At 42.6% G+C, this 21,199-nt stretch overlaps 1 protein-coding gene across 1 annotated transcript in view; it reads left to right on the forward strand.

Annotated features, from left to right (window-relative positions):
• Window positions 1-21,199, forward strand: part of ctnnd2a (catenin (cadherin-associated protein), delta 2a) — a 251,489-nt gene that overhangs the window by 107,358 nt on the left and 122,932 nt on the right. Inside the window, exons 11-12 of the mRNA XM_028569226.1 lie at window positions 5,685-5,762; window positions 5,817-5,985. Coding sequence (XP_028425027.1) covers window positions 5,685-5,762; window positions 5,817-5,985 — 247 coding nt within the window. The remainder of the gene's footprint in view (window positions 1-5,684; window positions 5,763-5,816; window positions 5,986-21,199) is intronic.

The following is a 21,199-nucleotide window of genomic DNA, read 5'->3' on the forward strand; positions in this document are numbered from 1 at the left end:
TCTGACTTACTCTACTGATCAGCACAAATTCTTTCCCTTGTGAAAACATATGGCACTTCCTAAAAGTAGGTTTTAAGTGAAGTTGGTGCTAGTCACTCCACACCACCCTCTCACACACACACCAGCGGCCACTTACACTGTTCATACTCAAACGGCAAACACATGCACAAAGCATGCACAGAAAAGTGCACACATTAACACATTCTACTGGTGTCCCATGCAATCTCAGTTTACATGATTAGCATAGTCTCTGTTTAATCAGCAGTAATGAATTCATAACTGTAGAAAAAAAACATTCATTTGAGATTGTTTTCACAGAGATCACAAAGATAAGTTTGAAGTCAGCACAAAAGCACCATTGACTGTCTTCATCAAATGAAATGAAACGTTCATATCTGCTGTTTGAAACATGCTTTATTCATTAATTGATTCACAGTTTATTGTTGTATACATTGCTTTTTACCTCTGTGGATGCTCTTTATCTCCCTATTGTGCCTTATGGTACCATAAATGCATAAAAAATAACCTGACCTCACAATTGTTGATATCTTTAATACCAACAATCCTTTTAGCCTCCTTTCTCATAAACCGCTCCACTGTCGCTACATTATTTAGACTGACTCAAACTCAAAGGTGCTATATTGGTAAGTCATGACTTATTCAGGGTTGTGTGCAGCTTACTCGCGAGATGCATGGTACACACAGGAGAGGAAATTTACATTGCACCTGCGTAATAAAGAGTGTCCAATACACCTGCATGTCTTTGGACAGTGGGTGGGAAAAGGAGCACCTGGAAGAAACCCACATAAACTCAATAGATAATTCCATATAGAAAGGCCCATTTTTAGATTTGGATTGCATAACTGTGATCATTTTGTATAGTTACAATGAGCCACAAATAGCAACATGAAGCATAGACTCAGATATCTGTCAATATAAAGAACACTTAAAATATTTCCTGCTGCACTTTTATGTCATAAAACATTTTTAAAACATTTATCATGTAAAATCCAACATGGTGACATTGAAAATGTGTTCACTTCTAAAGTGTTACATTAGACACAAAAAAATAATTGAGACAAGATATGAAGGAAACACAAGGCAATATGAAAAACTCATAAAAGTATCCAAATTATTATGGTAATTAGCTGATTTTTAAAAAAAGAAGCATTTTACAGTTAATTATTAGGCAGTTAACTACAAGGCCAACCTGCCAACTTCATTTTAATACAGTTGTTCTGCCATCCACAAGTGTGTCACGTGCAGTGGCACTGTATGCCTTTATATAAATGGAGCGCCCTTTTGGAAAGAAAAGGAACTCTTCTTTTTATGACTTTCATTATTGTCCCTCCGCAGCGTGAACATTTAGCAGCAACCACTGGCCTGGAGCGCCTGCTGTGTCTAAGTGGCATGCTAGAAATAAGACATGGCACCTTGACTTATACAGACAAGTGTCCTACAGCTCCCACACTGTAAAATGCTGTATACTTGATACTGGAAGTGCTAAGGAGAGCATTTGTATGTATGTGTGTGTGTGTGAGTCTGTGTGTGTGTGTGTCTGTATGTGTGTGTGTGTGTGTGTGTGTGTGTGTGTGTGCACGCACGCGCGCGCACGTGTGCATGTCCTCCACTGCTTCCAGCTCAGAAACATCAAGAACTGTGTGTTGGCCAGGAGGCTCTCCTAGGGATAAACAGAGGGAGAAACTAATCCTTACTCTCCTCCACATTCAAGCAGTGTGTGTGATTGTGCATGTTTGCTTCATCCCTGGCTGCTGTAGGCAAGGTTGTGTGTGCATGGTGTTGTATGACCTTAACGCATTAGAAAAAGATGTGTTACAGGCACGCATGTGTAGTCGATGTCCATCATTTGCATATTTAGAAATCTGTCTTTGTTTGGTTGTTCGTGTCTATGCGTGTGTGTGTGTGTGTGTGTGTGTGTGTGTGTGTGTGTGTGTGTGTGAGAGAGAGAGAGAGATAGAAACTGTGCTGAGGGGTTTTGTGTAATCGTGCTGAGCGTCGGAGCGTGTCGAGAGAAAGGACATGTCCTCAGCTCTGATCACATAGTCTACTACAACCACAATAGAGGGAGAGAGATAGAGAGACAGAAGGGTGTTAGGGAAGAAAGGGGGGAAGAAAAACATGAAATGAATGGGAGAGAGGATGACTGACAAAAACATGGAAGCAGAGAGGAAGTGAACTACAGCAAAAGAGGGATTGAAAGGGAAGGTTCCATCAACGATGGATGGAGGTATAGACCGAACTGGACATATCTAGAGGGGGAAAGAAAAAAGGAGAAAAGGGCAAGGGAGTGATGAGAAAGAGAGTGACGGAGACAGAGTATGGTTGAAAGAAATGGAGGCAGAGATAAAAGAATGAGAAGGGAGGATGGACATGGAAAGCTCTGAGGATTGGTTTGATCCCACTCTAGTTCCCCCCCCCCTATCTCTCTCCCTCCTTCCCTTTTTTCCTCCATCGCCCTCGTCTCAGCAGCCCAAAGAAAAAGTCTGTCCCACTCTCAGCTAGCCGGCCCCTCAGTCTGCTGGCTAACTGCAGAGGTATCACTGTGTCAAATGACTAATAGAGTTTCCGTTCCCGTCACTAATCTGCCAGCAGGAGCACAGCCGCGATTTGTTTACTCTACGCCGAAGCAAGGGAATACTAAGACGCACCCGCCCTTTTATTTCCTCTCCCAACACAATTTCACACCGCCAGAGCGTTAGGTGTGTCTGTTTGTATGCACATGGCACATTTCGTGATTTGTTACATTTTTCATGAAACCGCACACAGAGTTTGCCTTGTGCTGGTCTTTTAATTCACGAAAGACACACACTCTCATACACACAAATGTATCTTACTACAGAAAGAGAACCTTTCACTTCTATGTTTGTTGCATAACCCCAAACCTAAAACTTTTGAATTACATTCTTAACTGTAAACCTTAATCTAGTGTGATTATAATCTTAAACTTCAATCCTAACTGACACAATGTCTTGATCAAACATGCCATGACTCCAAAAGTCTAAAACCCTGGTTCTCACAAGGACAGGAATACAAGAATCCAAACACACACACACACACATACACACAGACACACACACACACACGCACACACACACAGGATATACGTACACTATGCCACACATGCATGCATAAACAGACACCCACATGCAGATTTTTTGCCAGGCAATATTAGCCCCAAAGGTCAAGTCATCAGTCAGAACACACCATTGCCAGAGCCAATGATAAATTCAGCAGCACTCCATTTACTTAAGGTAAGAGGAGAAGAAAGGGAGAGCAGACAGAAAGATTGAGTGGATAAGAAAATGGATTGCATAAAGAAGTGTGGGGAAGCTGAATACAAAGTAAGAGAATGTGAACTCAAAAGAACTGGCTAAAACAGTAATTTGGCTGTACATTTTGGGGGGGGATTTCTCTGTCTTGATGTTCCCGACCATCTCTCTCTATCATTCGTGCTTTCTTTCTCATTCCCCTATTTTTTCAGCTTGCACCCGAGGACATCCCTCAGTCGTGACAGCACAGGCTATGAAATTTGTGTTTTCCTTCTCTTTTTTTCCCACTGTTCTCCCACCCCGTCTTTGGCTCTGAGGTTTGTCCTATTTGGGTGTCAAGTGTCTCGGTGAGCGCACACTGACTCTTGTGTTGTTAGCCTAAAGCCCTGGCTACTAATGGGACGTTCAGAAGGACAGACACACCACAGACACCATTCAAAGATTAGAGAAAAGACTGGGATTTGCTTCTGATGAGAGTAACTCTGCTTCATTACCCTCCTATACCCTCTGTTCTACATGGCTGTACTGTCGCTAACTCCACCGCCTCTTATTTCCTCCCTCTTCCCCTCAGTTTTGACTCTTTTTTAAAGTGCAGCACCATCCCTCATCTCTCAGCTGTTTCTCTCTTTTCCCAGGCTCACTTACTGTTTCTCTTCTCCTGCCTAAGTCTTTGGATGTTTGTCAAATTTGGGGCATCAGTAGAAAAGCTCACTCAGACTTTAGCCTCGTGGGCATTGCATGGCAGAGTCTGAAAGTTAAATTTTTCACTGTCTGGCTGGCAAAGGATTTTTGTTAACCTGATTTTAGAGTTAGAAAATAAAAAGATGCAAATGTGGTTACGTCATCCAAAAGGTTCCTTGTGCCTCTGGTGGGCCGACTAATGGAGTTTACCAGAATTTGAATAAGAGCTTTGCTTCATGCACCAAATTGGTGAAGCAGATCAGACGTGTGTGTGCATGAGAGAGAGAGAGAGAGAGAGAGAGAGAGAGAGAGAGAGAGAGAGAGAGAGAGAGAGGTGAAAAAGAGTGATAAGAGGGTTGGGAAGGTCAAGTAAATACCACCACTCAAGACATCGCTAAAGAGCAACTTTGTTGGTGACATAACAATGAGACACCTCAGCACACACTCACATTCACACAACCTCCATTCCTGTGTTAATTTGATGTATGAAGTGGCTTATGTAATGTGTAAATGTGTGTTTTTGTGTATGTTTTGAGTGTGTGTGCATTTCCCCCTCCAGACATGCTTTTAAAGGCAAATTCTCTTTATAAGAGGTGGCTCATTGGTCTGTGTTAAAGCCCCAGTCAAACACATTGCCACATATTGATTTCAAGGCTCTGTGATTCATCACATAATCTCTGAAGACCACATTGATTGTGTTTTTGCATCTGTGTACGTGTGTGTTTATGTGTACACATACCTTGGTTTTAATGACAGATGAGATGGATCCCCCCACACACACACACACACACACACACACACACACAAACATACACACACACACCGTCTGTCTCAGTGTTTTTACAGCCAAAGAAACTAGGGCCCCAGACTCACATTAACACCTTGATATATCACCGAACTACCGCTCCAATACGACAGGGAGGGAAGGTGACAGCTACTGTTCCCCTGCAGGCTGCTTACATCCCCTGAGCAAATCCCCATTCGAAATTCCATCTCACTCTAAAGAGAGATAGCTTTGTGTTTAACTTTTTTATTTTATGCATTTTTTAGCCCTTATTGCACACCAAGCAGATGTCTCATTGTGTGTAAAAAGTTGCAACCATCCTCCAGCTACCTGCAAATAGGCTTATGAGCAAAGTTTCCATTTCTCATTGCATGGGAATAGCAGGCCAATGAGTGATTTGAGTGACAAAGCTAAAAAACCCTACAAACCCTCAGTGGAAAGTGTTGTTTAAAGTGGGTTTTTATGACATTGTCAATACTATGTAGACATTACAACATTTTATCAAAAGTTTATAGATAATTCTGTATTATATATTTTCAGCTAGTTTTTGTCGTACACATGGATTTCAGCAGTCATTAAAATGATCTCAAATGTTTGCCTACATAACTGTTGTCTCTTTTTTTCTCTCTTCTTGTCAATCCTTCCCTCTGTTGAACATTGGTCCTTGTTGTTAATCCTGGGCATGTGGCCAATATTTATCCATCCATATGGAGACATGCTTGTCTTTTCCCAACAACCTGTTCATCCTTGTGCCTCCCTCTCCTCTCCTCTCCTCTCCTCTCCTCTCCTCTCCTCTCCTCTCCTTTTTTGTCTTCTCCTCCTTTCTCTCGTCTTCTTCCTCTGTCCCCTCCTCTGCCCCATAGACCTTACCCAGTGTGTCCATGACCAGGTCCTAAGTTATGTCCTCTGTCCCTACTTTTCCACCATAGCTCCCTCCTCCCCTGGTGTCGACTCCGCCCCTTTGCAGCGCACAGGAAGTCACGGCGCAGGGACAGGAAACTACGGCCGTGGTGGCACCAACAACTATGCCACAGTGGGACCAGGCTACACCTCAAGTGGAGGAAGTGGAGATGTGTATGGCTCAGACCCCTATGTGGCAGACCCCTACCGCACCCTGCAGTACTGCCCCTCAGTGGTGGAATCACCCTACAGCAAGTCTGGACCTGCCCTGCCGCCCGAAGGCAGCCTGCAGCGCTCACCTTCTATCGACTCTATTCAGAAAGACCCCAGGTAGGATGAAAGGAGTGTGTGTGTGTGTGTGTGTGTGTGTGTGTGTGTGTGTGTGTGTGTGTGTGTGTGTGTGTGTTGGGTGGGGTCCATTGAACCATAATGTGTGCAAGATCATGGAGCATAGGATGCTATAATGCACTTTAGAAGGACAAGTGTGACAAACAATCCATGTGCTGGTGTGTCAGATTTAATGTGTTGAATACATTGCACACATGCACACGCACACGCACACGCACACACACACACACATACACATACCACAGTCATAGTAAAGCAGTCCTACCCCAACAGGTACAGTAGGGATCTACAGTACTACACTCATTTATTTGTAGTATTGATATCTGTATATCAATACACATTGTGCATAAGAATAACTCTGGTGATACAGTACAGCTACAGATACTACTCACCCACCACCACACTCCACCAGTTTCTTTCAAGGCTCTCTCAGATCGGGCGATCAGGCTAACAACATCACTGCGTTAAAAACAGCTGCCTTGACGGGGGCATGTTGCTTGAGATACCGGTGCGAGGATGAAATACAATCCATCTTTGGTTAGGACTACTAGATTCATAAGTTCCAAAGCTTATCAGATACCAAAACGCCGCACAGTAATTTATAATTCTATGAGGAAGGATTCTGATAGAATAGAAGAACTCTCAAGAGTTCACGTCAACGACAATCATTTTATCCACCGTCTAGACAATAGTGAGGTAAACAGCAGAATTACCATGTTTACCTCACAAAGTAATCTACCAGGAATGTTCGCTTGCTTATATTTGATTGGCCCACTCTCTGTGTTGGCACATGATGCCACGTTGCATTGCGACAAAACTGAGCCAGGTTCAACTTTTTTGTGCCAGACGATTGCTTATTTTTGTCTGCATCAGACCCCAGTGTGGTGGCCTCACTGACGTAAATGAATGACTGCTGCTATTTTTTCCACATAGTGCTAATGTTGATCAATTCAAATCATTCCCATCCGGACTGGTGTCGCTACATACTGGTTGTGTTAAGACAAAACAACTAAAAAAGTATAGTGTTAATCCAGTCACACACTGGTTGCTTTAGAAGCTCCATTTCATCTCCCTGAGTGTCATGCTGTGTGTAAAAGAGTCCTACTGGGCTGTGATCACTTCTATCCTCTTGTCTCCGCAATTAAGCAAAGCTCACTCTCCCTAGTTTATTTAGATATATTTCACAGGACTATTGATGTATAATTCCTTTAATTACAGAGCAAGAGGGACTGAGACATGCGTAGATCAAGTCTCAGCAGCAGCTGTCAATAACAGGAGAGGGAGACAGAGAGAGGGAGACAAAAAGAGAGAATGGGTGAGAGAGACAGTGATAGAGATGAAAGACAGAATACTCTAAGTGTGTGAGAGATTGGAGATCATTATTTAAAACAATGTCAAAGAGAGGGACCGAATGAACAAACAATCCTTAAAAAAAAATATATATTGTATAGGTTTGATTTGATTCCCAAAATGTATATTTACTTGTTGACTGAGTAAAGTTAACAGTGACTTATGGAAGACCATTTTGCCTTTTCTCTTTGTAAAAAGCAAAACGTATTTTCTTCAAATTCAGACCAAGTTTTTGAAACCTTTTGTTGTCTGCACTCTGTTGCAATTTGTTGTCTGCACTTCGGTCATGACCCAGCCTTCATGACCATAGGTGAGGGTAGGAACAAAAACTGACCGGTAGATCGAGAGCTTTGCCTTCTGGCTCAGCTCTCTTTTTGTCACAACGGTGCGATAAATTGAATGTAATACCACACCCGCTGCGCCGATTTTCTCCGACCAATCTCCCGCTCCACTGTCACCTCGCTCGCGAACAAGACCTTTAGGGCTGCAACTAACGATTATTTTCATAGTCGATTAATCTGTTGATTATTTACTTGATTATTTGATTAGTTGTTTGGTCTATAAAATGTTAGAAAATGGTGAAAAATGTGGATCAGTCTTTCCCAAAAGCCCAAGATGACGTCCTCAAATGTCTTGTTTTGTCCACAACTCAAAGATATTCAGGGCCAGATCTACGTACATTTGCGAATGTAGCATTATCAGCCCATGGCCAACCCGCAGATACTTCAGTTTACATCGTATTTACCAAACATCCAGTTCATCGGGTAATCAGTGCCTTTCTCCGCCCACTATATCGTAAATTGCGCTGTAGCAAAGCGGTACTGGTGCTATGATACAGCTGAGTGCAGACTGCGATATTCCCACTGCTGATGCTATGACTGTTTAAAATGATCCTGATGCCAATATTTGTAATGTAGTGAGGAGTTTAACAACTGCTGGAATGGAATGTGAATGCTGAGTCGGAGATTCAAAATCATCTTTGATTTCTTCCAGTAACTCTAATATTGCATGGCTGCTTAATCTGTAATGCCTAATGATTTCATGTTCACTCCACTGAAAAAGTGTGATCCTTGTGGCAAAAATCTTTTCAGCTTAGCCTATCTTCGTCTTCCTCGGATTAGGCTTGCAGCTGGTTTACACCTTCTTTTAAGAGGCAGAGAATTTCCCCCGCAGAATAGAGGCACGCTCATTTCCCCCACAGAATAGAGGCACGCTCTTACTGGCAGTCTTTGTAAATACCGCGGAATATATAATTAAGCGCACTTTGTGTGTATCCTCCCACCTTTTTGGGTGAAACTCCCACTTTCCCCATGACCCTCCCATGAATGCATATTGAAAGCGCAACTTGTCTTTTCTCGCTCACGTGGCAGGCAATCTGCAATTTTCTGCAAATTCAAAGAATTTTTACTTTTGTCTTAAAAAATTACTCAAACCGACTAATCGATTATCAAAATAGTTGGCGATTAATTTTTTGACAACTAATCGAATAATCCATTAATCTTTGCAGCTCTAAACTCCTTGGTAAGGAGTTTAGTTTAAACTTGGGGTAAGGACTCATTCCCTACCTGGAGTAGGCACTCCATCGGTTTCCTGCTGAGAACCATGGCCTCAGATTTAGAGGTGCTGATCTTCATCCCAGCCGCTTCACACTCAGCTGCGATCCAGTGAGTGCTGAAGGTCACAGGCCGATGATACCACATCATCTGCAAAAAGCAGCAATAAGATCCCCAGCCCACCGAACTGCAACCCCTCCCCACCCAGACTACGCCTTGATATCCTGTATATTACAAACAGGATTGGTGACACAGCGCAGCCCTGGCGGAGGCCGACCCTCACCTGAAATGAGTCCGACTTACTGCCGAGTATTGCACCTGTCAATACAGAACGAAATATTCTGTAGTCTATTTTGCCGTCAATACTGCCGACGTTGTCTTTGCTGTTATGAAATCAGTATATATTGAAGAACACGCTATTATTTCATTTTATCAATGGGAAACATACATGTGTACAGACAAGACTAGCAGCGCCGCGTCAGTGTGCAGGTCTGCACTGCGATGTTCGTGTGCACAGACAATGAATGCTTACTGAATTCAGTAAGAGGCAAAGCAGTAATATATGTTCTGTTTTTGGTAAGGTGTATCTAGACCAGCCAGTTTTGTGACAAAAGCACATGAGTCACACAACAACAACATAAACAGTTGCAACAGTAGGTTTATCAAAGAGAAACTGGAGAGAAGAAGCAAGAAGTGAGCACAGGCCACCAAGATAAGGAACAGTGTCATGGATTGCAATAGCACACACACACAAATTGTGTGCACACACTGGTGTTAGGCTATGGCTATGAAAACAGACAAAGGAGATGATTGTGGCAATAATAAAATAATAAAAAGAAGAAAAAAATACAATGGCATCAAAGGATCTAAAATTGAAATGCTCATTAAAGGATAATTTTGTGAATGTATTAATCTATTTATTTATCTGGGGAGATCAAATTTAGTTTGCTGTCTTTCATTACTGTGCAATATGGACAACAGTTATTTTAATATGTACTGCTTTTACTGTCTAATCTGCTTAAACAAAGGCAGTGAAAATATTCAAAAGTTACTTAAACTATTTTAGTCTAAATGGGAGACTCTGTTTTTTTCACTACATATGACTTCTATGGAGTTTTATTGGTAAGACTGTATAATAACCATCACTAATAAATGGTAAATTGATAGTGTGAAATGAAATTAATGATTTATAATGTTTACTCATTATTACGTTATAATTAATGTTATTGTATCATTAGTTTAGTGTCATATACAATAATACGTTTATAACTTCAGATAGATAGGTAATACTTTTCAGTGGTTAATAATCGTTTTGTAAACCGTCTATAAACATTATTTGAATGGCTATTATAAAGTTGCAACTAATCTGTATAATAATAAATCAATGATTCAATAAGTCAATGGTTTAAAAAGCATCAAGTAACATTAATTTGGCCCCTTTAAATATTTTTTTGCCGATCAATAAAAGAGATGATTATTTGATTATTTGAGCACTGATAATAGTGATCTAAATTTTGTTTAAAGATGCTTTACAAAGTCTTTATTAACTATTAACAAGGTATTATTTTCATCAGATGCAACTTTACAATAGACATCCAAATAATGTTTACGGACGGTTTACAAACGATTTCTTAATTGTTAACAAAAAGTTAATATAATATATAAATTGTTTGGATGTGAACAACAATACACTGTTAAAATAACATAAATTAAAGCATAACTAATAATTCGTTAACACTATTAATTATCATTTTGTTGTTAGTTAACAGTAAAATCACTATTAACTTAAGTTTAATTAACTATCAATTTACCATTTATTAGCGATGGTTATTATAAAGTGTTACCGATGCAATATATCTGTAGGGCATTTACATTTGTATAGCTACCATTCGCATCACACCCACCTGAGACAAAGAGAGATTATTTGCCTAAACCTTTTCAGTATATGAGTGAAGAACGTATTGCAGTTTTGAGAACACACCAACGCAACCTTTTGTCATTTATTTTCATCTATAACTGGAAAATACTGGGTGGAGTAGCTGTAATGCCATTTACAATAGAACAATCAGGGTCATGGCTAGGAGAGGGGCAAGGGGTGGCACCGGCCCCCCCTGAAATAGGATTGCCCCAGACTGAGCCTATAGAAAATGTGTAGGCTATTGTATTCTGATATACAATTTGTTTAAAATGAAAACAACTGAAACTAATAGTGAATGTTTTATTTAGCAGAATTACATTGTGTAAAGATTTGTTATGCTGTATTCTGATTTACTTTAACCAAATGCAACAAAAGTGTATTAAAAAAGTTACACTCCATCCATCCATCCATCTTCGTCCACTTATCCGGTGTCGGGTTGCAGGGGGAGCAGCTCCAGCAGGAGACCCCAAACTTCCCTTTCCCGAGCAACATTAACCAGCTCCGACTGGGGGATCCCGAGGCGTTCCCAGGCCAGGTTTGAGATATAATCCCTCCACCTAGTCCTGGGTCTTCCCCGAGGCCTCCTCCCAGCTGGACGTGCCTGGAACACCTCCCTAGGGAGGCGCCCAGGGGGCATCCTTACCAGATGCCCGAACCACCGAACCACCTCAACTGGCTCCTTTCGACGCAAAGGAGCAGCGGCTCTACTCCGAGCTCCTCACGGATGACTGAGCTTCTCACCCTATCTCTAAGGGAGACGCCAGCCACCCTCCTGAGGAAACCCATTTTGGCCGCTTGTACCCTGGATCTCGTTCTTTCGGTCATGACCCAGCCTTCATGACCATAGGTGAGGGTAGGAAGGAAAACTGACCGATAGATCGAGAGCTTTGCCTTCTGGCTCAGCTCTCTTTTCGTCACAACGGTGCGATAGATTGAATGTAATACCGCACACGCTGCGCCGATTCTCCGACCAATCTCCCGCTCCATTGTCCCCTCACTCGCGAACAAAACCCCAAGGTACTTGAACTCCTTCACTTGGGGTAAGGACTCATTCCCTACCTGGAGAATTCCATCGCTTTCCTGCTGAGAACCATGGCCTCCGATTTAGAGGTGCTGATCCTCATCCCAACCGCTTCACACTCGGTTGCGAACCGATCCAGTGAGTGCTGAAGGTCACAGGCCGATGATGCCATCAGGACCACATCATCTGCAAAGAGCAGCGATGAGATCCCCAGCCCACCAAACTGCAACCCCTCCCCACCCCAACTACTCCTCGATATCCTGTCCATAAATATTACAAACAGGATTGGTGACAAAGCGCAGCCCTGGCGGAGGCCAACCCTCACCTGAAACGAGTCCGACTTACTGCCGAGAACCCGGACACAGCTCTCACTTTGGTCGTACAGAGATTGGATGGCCATGAGTAGAGACCCCCTCACCCCATACTCCCGCAGCACCTCCCACAGTATCTCCCGGGGGACCCGGTCATACGCCTTCTCCAAATCCACAAAACACATGTAGACCGGTTGGGCATACTCCCAGGCTCCCTCCAGGATCCTTGCGAGAGTGAAGAGCTGGTCCGTTGTTCCACGACCAGGACGGAATCCGCATTGTTCTTCCTCAACCCGAGGTTCGACTATCAGCCGAACCCTCCTTTCCAGCACCTTGGAGTAGACTTCACCAGGGAGGCTGAGAAGTGTGATACCCCTGTAATTGGCACACACCCTCTGGTCCCCCTTTTTAAAAAGGGGAACCACCACCCCAGTCTGCCACTCCTTTGGCACCGTCCCAGACTTCCACGCAATGTTGAAGAGGCGTGTCAACCAGGACAGCCCCTCCACACCCAGAGCCTTGAGCATTTCTGGACGGATCTCATCAATCACCGGGGCTTTGCCACTGTGGAGTTGTTTGACTACATCAGTGACTTCCGCCTGGGAAATCGACGACAATCCCCCGTTATCCTCCAGCTCTGCCTCTAACATAGAGGGCGTATTAGTCGGATTCAGGAGTTCCTCAAAGTGCTCCTTCCACCGCCCTATTACCTCCTCAGTTGAGGTCAACAGCGTCCCATCCTTACTGTACACAGCTTGCATGGTTCCCCGCTTCCCCCTCCTGAGGTGGCGAACAGTTTTCCAGAAGCACTTTGGTGCCGACCGAAAGTCCTTCTCCATGTCTTCTCCAAACTTCTCCCACACCCGCTGCTTTGCCTCTTTCACGGCAGAGGCTGCAGCCCTTTGGGCCCTTCGGTACCCTGCAACTGCCTCCGGAGTCCTCCGGGATAACATATCCCGGAAAGACTCCTTCTTCAGTCGGACGGCTTCCTTGACCACCGGTGTCCACCACGGTGTTCGTGGGTTACCGCCCCTTGAGGCACCTAAGACCCTAAGACCACAGCTCCTCGCCGCAGCTTCAGCAATGGAAACTTTTAACATTGTCCTCTCGGGTTCAATGCCCCCAGCCTCCACAGGGATGCACGAAAAGCTCTGCCGGAGGTGAGAAAGTCTGTCGGACAGGGGCCTCCTCCAGACGTTCCCAATTTACCCGCACTACACGTTTGGGCTTACCAGGTCTGTCCAGAGTCTTCCCCCACCACCTGACCCAACTCACCACCAGATGGTGATCGGTTGATAGCTCTGCCCCTCTCTTCACCCGAGTGTCCAAAACATACGGCCTCAGATCAGATGAAACGATTATGAAATCGATCATTGACCTTCGGCCTAGGGTGCTCTGGTACCAGGTACACTTATGAGCATCCCTATGTTCGAACATGGTGTTCGTTATAGACAATCCATGACTAGCACAGAAGTCCAACAACAAACAACCACTCTGGTTTAGATCAGGGAGGCCGTTCCTCCCAATCACGCCTCTCCAGGTGTCTCCATCATTGCCCACGTGTGCGTTGAAGTCCCCCAGCAGAACAATGGAGTCCCCCACTGGCGCCCCTTGCAGGACTCCACTTAAGGTCTCCAAGAAGGCCGAATACTCCGAACTCCTGTTTGGTGCATATGCACAAACAACAGTCAGAGTTTTCCCCCCCACAACCCGCAGGCGTAGGGAGGCGACCCTCTCGTCCACCGGGGTAAACTCCAACGTAGCGGCACTCAGCCGGGGGCTTGTGAGTATCCCCACACCCGCCCGGCGCCTCACACCCTGGGCAACTCCGGAGAAGAAAAGAGTCCAGCCCCTAACCAGGAGTACGGTTCCAGAAGCGAGACTGTGCGTAGAGGAAAGCCCCACCAGATCTAACCGGTAGCGCTCCACCTCCCGCAACAGTTCCGGCTCCTTCCCCCACAGAGAGGTGACGTTCCACGTCCCAAGAGCCAGCGTCTGCTGCCCGGGTCTGGTCCGTCGAGGCCCCTGACCTTCACTGCCACCCATGTGGCAGCGCACCCGACCCCAGCGGTTCCTCCCACAGGTGGTGGGCCCATGGGCTGGAGAGATGGGAGCCACGAAGTTTGTTCGGGCTGTGCCCGGGCCTGGCTCCAGACGGGGGCCCCGGGCTTCCTCCGGGCAGGGTCACTTCATCTCTACCTTGTTTTTCCAAAAAAAAAAAAAAAAAAAAGTTACACTGTGAAAGTATTTTAGCAGCTCAGTGTAAATATTGTAAATATTTTGGTTTTAATCCTAAACAGGATGCAATGGCACATTTCATGATGTCCCTGTTGCCTCCCTTTACTCTGTATATTCATAGTTAGTAAGGTGTTAATTCAACAATAATTAATGGTGTTGATTTCATTTCCGAGTTATACTACCAAATGTCTTTATATTTGTATTGCTGTAGGTTTATATATAATCCGTTACTCATGACATTGAATATTTTGCCATCAGGTTAAACTACTCTCTCTCTCTCTCTCTCTCTCTCTCTCTCTCTCTCTCTCTCTCTCTCTCTCTCTCTCTCTCTCTCTCTTGCTGTAATTGGATCTAGCTGAGCTTACATGAAGTGCTAAATGAGTTACCAGCAATTAGATACAAGGAACACTCTGAGTTAGGGCAGAGGTTATTCCTGCATGTGTTACTGTCTGGGTAAATGTGCAGTGTGTGTTTCATCAGCAGATGCTATGCCTAGCTTGTGCACATTACTGTATTGTGTGTGTTTGTGTGTGTGTGTGTGTGGGGGGGGTGCACATGGCAGCCAGTAACACAGTTAGGGGCCATCACACTTGCAGAAGAGTAAGCGCAATAGAGCAGAGGTGAGGACAGCAACACAAAGAGAAAACTCAGTGAAGAGAGCAGAGGAGGAAGAGAGGGAGATTATATAGATAAGGGGAGGGAGGAGGGAGTAGGGAATGGTGAAGATGAAGCAAAAGGGAGGGAGGTAAATGAACACCGAGGAAGAGGAGGGAGGGAGGGAGGGAGGAAAAAAAGTGATGAGGCACATGAAGAGAAGAGGGTGGGAAATGAAGGGAAGAGGGGGATTTGGTAGAACAAAAAATGGAGGGTGGTGGTTAGATGAAGATCAAGATAGGGAGAAGTGGATAAATGGAGAAAAAAAAATTTGCTGAAGAGAAAGTCAGAGCATAATTTAGATAAGTGTTACCAGTCATTGTTTTGTTTGTGTGTATTACTTTAAGCTCTCTCCATGAGAAAAGAGATTCTCACCCCCACTGAGTTTCCTTCTTAAATTGAATCTCAGAAACAATGTAGAGAGTAAGATGAAAAAGAAAATGTTGAGCACAGACCTACGGAACCAATCAAAGTAGGGAGGGTGAGAAGGGAAAGCAAAAACCAATAATGAAGGAAAAGAACATAGAGTAAATATAGTGGATTGGGAGAAACGTAAGTGAGGGAAAAAGCACAGAGAGACATTTGTTTAGGGAATAAGTGAAACATACCTTGAGGGATCGAAGAAGGAAAGGAGCGAAGGAACAATGCAAGGCATAGGAGGGGTTTGTGAGTAAAAACAGGAGGGAGAGAGAGAGAGATGCACATTAGCTGAGGGAGGATGGGAGTTAGGGAGCAAGGAGGTGGGGGCCATTGGTTATTGTTACAAAACTTACAGTTGGATATTAGGACGCCAGGAAGAAAGCGAAAATCATCATGAAAGGGGACTCGCAGTAAGTAAAGAGAATTCAGTGTTGTTGAAATGAGGATCAAAAGGAAGGAAAAAACAAAATACAGTTGTGACATTGTGTTAAAAAAACGAGGATGCAGTATCGTTTTAACTGTGGGGTTGTTCTTGACTTATCTCATCAAACACTCAATCAGCCTGAAACGTAGACACAGCACTTCAAGATAAGATAAAACAAACTCTCCTCATTTAAATCCAACTCTCCTCATTTACATCATCCACAAATCCAAAATGTACAGTATTCCCCCAGCAATAGTGGTTGTAGTGTTAATGAAGTTTTATGTACAATTCTTTTGTTATGATTGAATGAAGATTGTTTCCCGTTAACGTCTTGTTTGAGGTGATACTTTTACCAAATACACACTGGAAAAACCCAATACAACAATCAGTCAGGAATCCAAGGCTTAACGCACATATCTGCAACAAGAGTAGTTAATCATTGTATAGGCAAAGGTAAAATAAATACCCCCTGTGCTCTCATTATGTATTAGATGCAGTATATTTACAGTACCTTGACATGATGTGAATGGGTGTGACATGTCATTGTCACCGCTCGCTATTTACTGTCAGTGTTTTGTTGGCTCACAGCCAACACAATGCTCTATTTATGGACATTCTGCAATGGTCAGCAATGACTCTGTGCATTTTTTTTGTGTGTGTGTGTGTGTGTGTGTGTGTGTGTGTGTGTGTGCCCAAGGCTGTGTCAAAGGCAGCGTGGTCGAGTGAGTGTGTGTGTGGGTGTGCATGTGTGTGTGTGTGTGTGTGCACGCTTGTGTATTTTCACACATATGTGTGTGTGTGCCTGGTATTTATATGTGAGAGCAAAGGGCTGATGCATTACCTTCCCATTTGTCAATGACGTGGGTGGGTGTGTGAGAGTGAAACATAGCGGCTTGTATTCCCTTCTTGCAGCCATTGTCTGTTTGTACAAGTGCACTGCTCTGTGTGTTGGATACATATGGTTTATGTATGACTGTACAGATTGGATACCTACTTTAGATGGAAATTGAGGCATTGGGAGCACACAGTATGTGCATGTGTGGTAGGTCTTGACCATAGGATTATATTCAGGAGACCCCATACTCACTTAATTCAACAGTGCCCAGTTTACTATACGATGCACCTGGGGATTTCTATTGTGTAAACTGGAAACATATTATATTTCTTTAGCATTCACTTCTCTGCTCTGTCCTGTGTACGCCGCTGTGGCAGTTGGATGACTCCAACATTCCAAATTGTGTTTTCCATTTCATCCAGTCATGTTCTTGATGAACAGTACCTTAACGGTCTGTTTGCTTGGTAATCACCCTCTATCATTATCTTGCATATATGTTATACTTCTTCTCTAGACACTTTTTCGCTGGATTACCACATTTCTGTCCCCACTTACACGTATTACACAACTGAACCTGCAGCCCATTGACAGCTGCTGTGCTTTTGTTTTTGGTAGTGACCCAACATATACAGTGTTTTAAATTTAAACAATTAAAGTTTGAATAAAGTTTATATCTTATAAGGTGACAAAGAGTTATGCCTTCAGTAAGAAATGCTTTTAGTATTCTCCCAAACATTTTCCCATAATTTGGGGGACAGTGTCATATTATTATATAGCATAGTCAGTGAGCTACCCAGTTTGATGTGTCACCAAAACTTTGAAAGTAGTAGCCCAATAAAGACCAGAAGAAGGAAGAAAATAAATCAATAATCTGTAATATACTAAGATAGTAATGTCTGTGGCTAACAAGGATGACCCATTATGTGCACTAAATACACACACAAACACACACACACACACACACACACAAGTTGAGTTTGTTCTTGACTTATTCTGGCTTGTATTGGCATATTATAATTGATGGAATTTGGGGGAAATGAGTAAACCATGCCGTGTTAAGAACAAACGTAACATATTATTTAAATGCAGAAAAGAGAAAGCAAGAGAGAGAGTTGGAGTACTTCAGCACCATGGACAGAGACACAGAGCTACATAGGGTTTGAAGGTTTCAGTACCATGGAGAGAGACAGCATGTGAGACTAGTACTATTACAACTTGTTCTAAATCTGACTACTGTATACACACAATGTAGGGAACCCTAGCAACTATGCAGTATTCCATGCCTGCGACCAAGCAAAATCATGTTAGCAATATAACATTTTAATTAGTTAAATTAATAACAAAAAATGAGCTAAATGTAATACATAATAAAACATGGATCTTAAAATATAAAACTTGTCCTTCTTTCTATACAGGACTATAACAAAAGATGTCAGTGATTAAGTGTGTCTGTATTGCTTGACAGCAGCTTACTTGTCCTTTTGCAGGTGAATTTCAAATGATTGAACCTGACTCAAGGATTGCACATCACTGTTGCAATGGATGATCACTGCATTTTTTTAGAAAAGGAATATTTTTCATGAGCATGTTACAGGACTTTTTTTTTTAAATCTGCTGATAGTAAGATTGCTTACTATCCTCACAATGGTGACTATAAGAATACAACCATGTGTTGCCTTGTAAATAGTCAATATTCATATTTATCTAGTTGTGGTTTATGTATATGGATATTTAGTTAATAGAGCAGATAGGGAAGTTAATAAAGGATACACTTAGGAAGATAACTGAAAGGTTTTGTCCATTTTATCTCTGCTCTCTGCATGTGGGGGAATAAACATAGATCATAGAAGCAGATTTTTAACCTCACCAAGTGAGTCAGTTCTTTGTGTCCTTTGTTAATAATCTGTGTTCTATATCAGACTCAGAAAAAGAGAAAGAGAGAGAAAAAATGAAGTAGCAATGAGAGGAAGATAAAGAAAGATGAAAGAATGGGTTAGTAACCGGATGACTCAGGGAGAGAGAGCAAGAGAGGGAGGACAGTAAGGGTGTACACAGTCACAGGGTGAGCAGGGGATTTAAAAAAAAGTGAGAGGAAAGGAGAGACAGATAGAGGAGAGAGGACACACTCTATTGGCTCTCAGCACGGCCCAGGGGTAATTTCCTCTCCACATGAGAAATGCATGCTGGGATATGGAATCACCTCCAAGGGAGGGTAATGATGCATTGCCAGAACCTTGGCCCTGAGGCACAGCTGTGTATGTGTGTGTCTGTGTGCGTGCATGCATCTGTGCCCTGGCCATCATCCCTGCCTGTTCTGGGTAAATTGCCCATTGTAGTTATTTTCCTTTTCTGGGGTGGCCTATCTGTGTGTGTGTGTGTGTGTGTGTGTGTGTGTGTGTGTGTGTGTGTGTGTGTGTGTGTGTGTGTGTGTGTGTGTGTGTGTGTGTGTGTGTGTGTGTGTGTGTGTGTGTGTGTGTGTGTGTGTGTGTGTGTGTGTGTGTGTGTGCGTGTGCATGTGCATGTGTGTTTGTGTTTGTGTGACCTTGGGCTGATAACAACCCTGCGTGTCTGCCTTCTTCTCTGCTACAGTGGGCTTCACTCTCAACCTAAATCTGAGGCCTGGGAGTTAAAAGGATAGACCAAAGAGAGACTGACAGATAAATGTGAATCAGGGGGTAGAGACAGACAACAGAGACACACCTATGCACACATTACCATTTAAGCATTTAGGTAAATGGAAACAATTGTCATATACTGTAGATCTGATTCACACATACATAAAAGTAAAGGCTAAGGCCAACTATTGATTGGCAGTCAGGCAGTGAAACATCAGAATTAAAAGCATGGACTTAATTGCTGTTTATAATATTGTCCAGTGAAGAGCAGGTTAAGTCTTTTAAAATGAAAAGTTAAATGGAGATTGCAATTTAATTTTCAAATGATTAGAAATTGCATTATCATTTTAATTGTGAAATACATATTGTTTGCAGTAATGGAAAATTAGGCTGCATTGTTTAAATTGTATTTACATTTGGATATTGTCCAGTTTAGAGCATGTTAAGTCTTTAAAAGAAATTTGGTTTTCAATTAAACTTTCAAATTGTTATAAAATTTCATTATCATTTTAATATAGTCATAGAATGCCCATATTCAAGTATGTGAAAATAAAAAAATGGGTTATTGCCTTATTGCCATTTAATTTTTACTCAAAAAACATTAACAACACAATAATATTGCTATTGTGGAATTACATTTTCATTTTCAAATGTACATGATCATTTTAATTAAGTCCACTATAGTCTTCTATAGTTTTCAGTGTTTCGGTGGTTGAAGGACATTTTCCTGTGTGTGTGCGCGCTAATGTGTGCAGTCAGTAATTAATCTGTCATGTTCTTTTGATCCAATCCTTGCATTATTGTTTTTTATGGTAATCACTGTCACTAACATTTCTTCGATTAACATCCATCAAATCTTTTACACACATACACAGGATATACACAAATACATGCAAATGCACCTATTCATCACTAGAACGAATCTACAGAGTAGGAAAAAAAAGGTTGATATATGATGTTTCAGCTGCTTTGCACTCTACAAAAGTATGGCAATACTGTAGATGCTTTCCATCTCCTCCTCCCACCAGCTCCCTGCCGCTCTGTCTCATGACACTGGCGGCATTTGGGGGGATTATGGGAAAATGTCACACCAGCAGAATTATTGTATATCTTCTCTGCTCCCCACACCTCACTTCACCCTGCCTTGCCTCTAGCGCACACTTGAGAGCAACACTGCTTCACCATACAGACTTAATGGTGGACTGGTAGAAGCTAAGCACAGATATTACTATAACTATCAACTTTAACAGATTGTTAGACTGGTAATAGGTATCCTATTATGTATTGAAGTTAATTTAAAACATTACATTATTTTTTACCTAAATTTACCAAAATTAGATTTAAAAAGTCGTTTAATTTCTGTTATTATTGAGGCAGAATACAATGCTTGTTGATTTTAGTGCTTATATATCTTTTCAGAACATATATCAATAAATGTTTGGCTTCAGACCAAACTTGTTTCTCATAGCTCTATCTGTATATTTTGATGAGTCCAAATTCCAGTTGAGACAGCTCAGTGTGAGAATACACATCTAACATAAATGCTGGCAGAATTCATACTTACATGTGTAGCACGGTGCTATCACTATAACTACCCTCATGAGACAGCGCTAAGATTTTATTTTCCCTTGGACTTCAGTGCAGTGTTGCATGAACTCAGCATTATCGACTTTACACCCAGAGAAATGTATCTTGTCTTTAATTACCTCTTTTATTAACATCCACCACAGACATTAATGTCAAGCAGTTGTACATCTTGCATGCCACTGCTATCTTTGCGCAAGGCTCAGTCCTCCATGGGCCTGCAGATTTTAAGGTCAGTGAGTTGTATATCTTGTGTCCAGGAGAGGGATCTTG

Source organism: Perca flavescens, chromosome 22, assembly GCF_004354835.1.
Source record: "Perca flavescens isolate YP-PL-M2 chromosome 22, PFLA_1.0, whole genome shotgun sequence".
Classification (NCBI taxonomy): domain Eukaryota; kingdom Metazoa; phylum Chordata; class Actinopteri; order Perciformes; family Percidae; genus Perca; species Perca flavescens.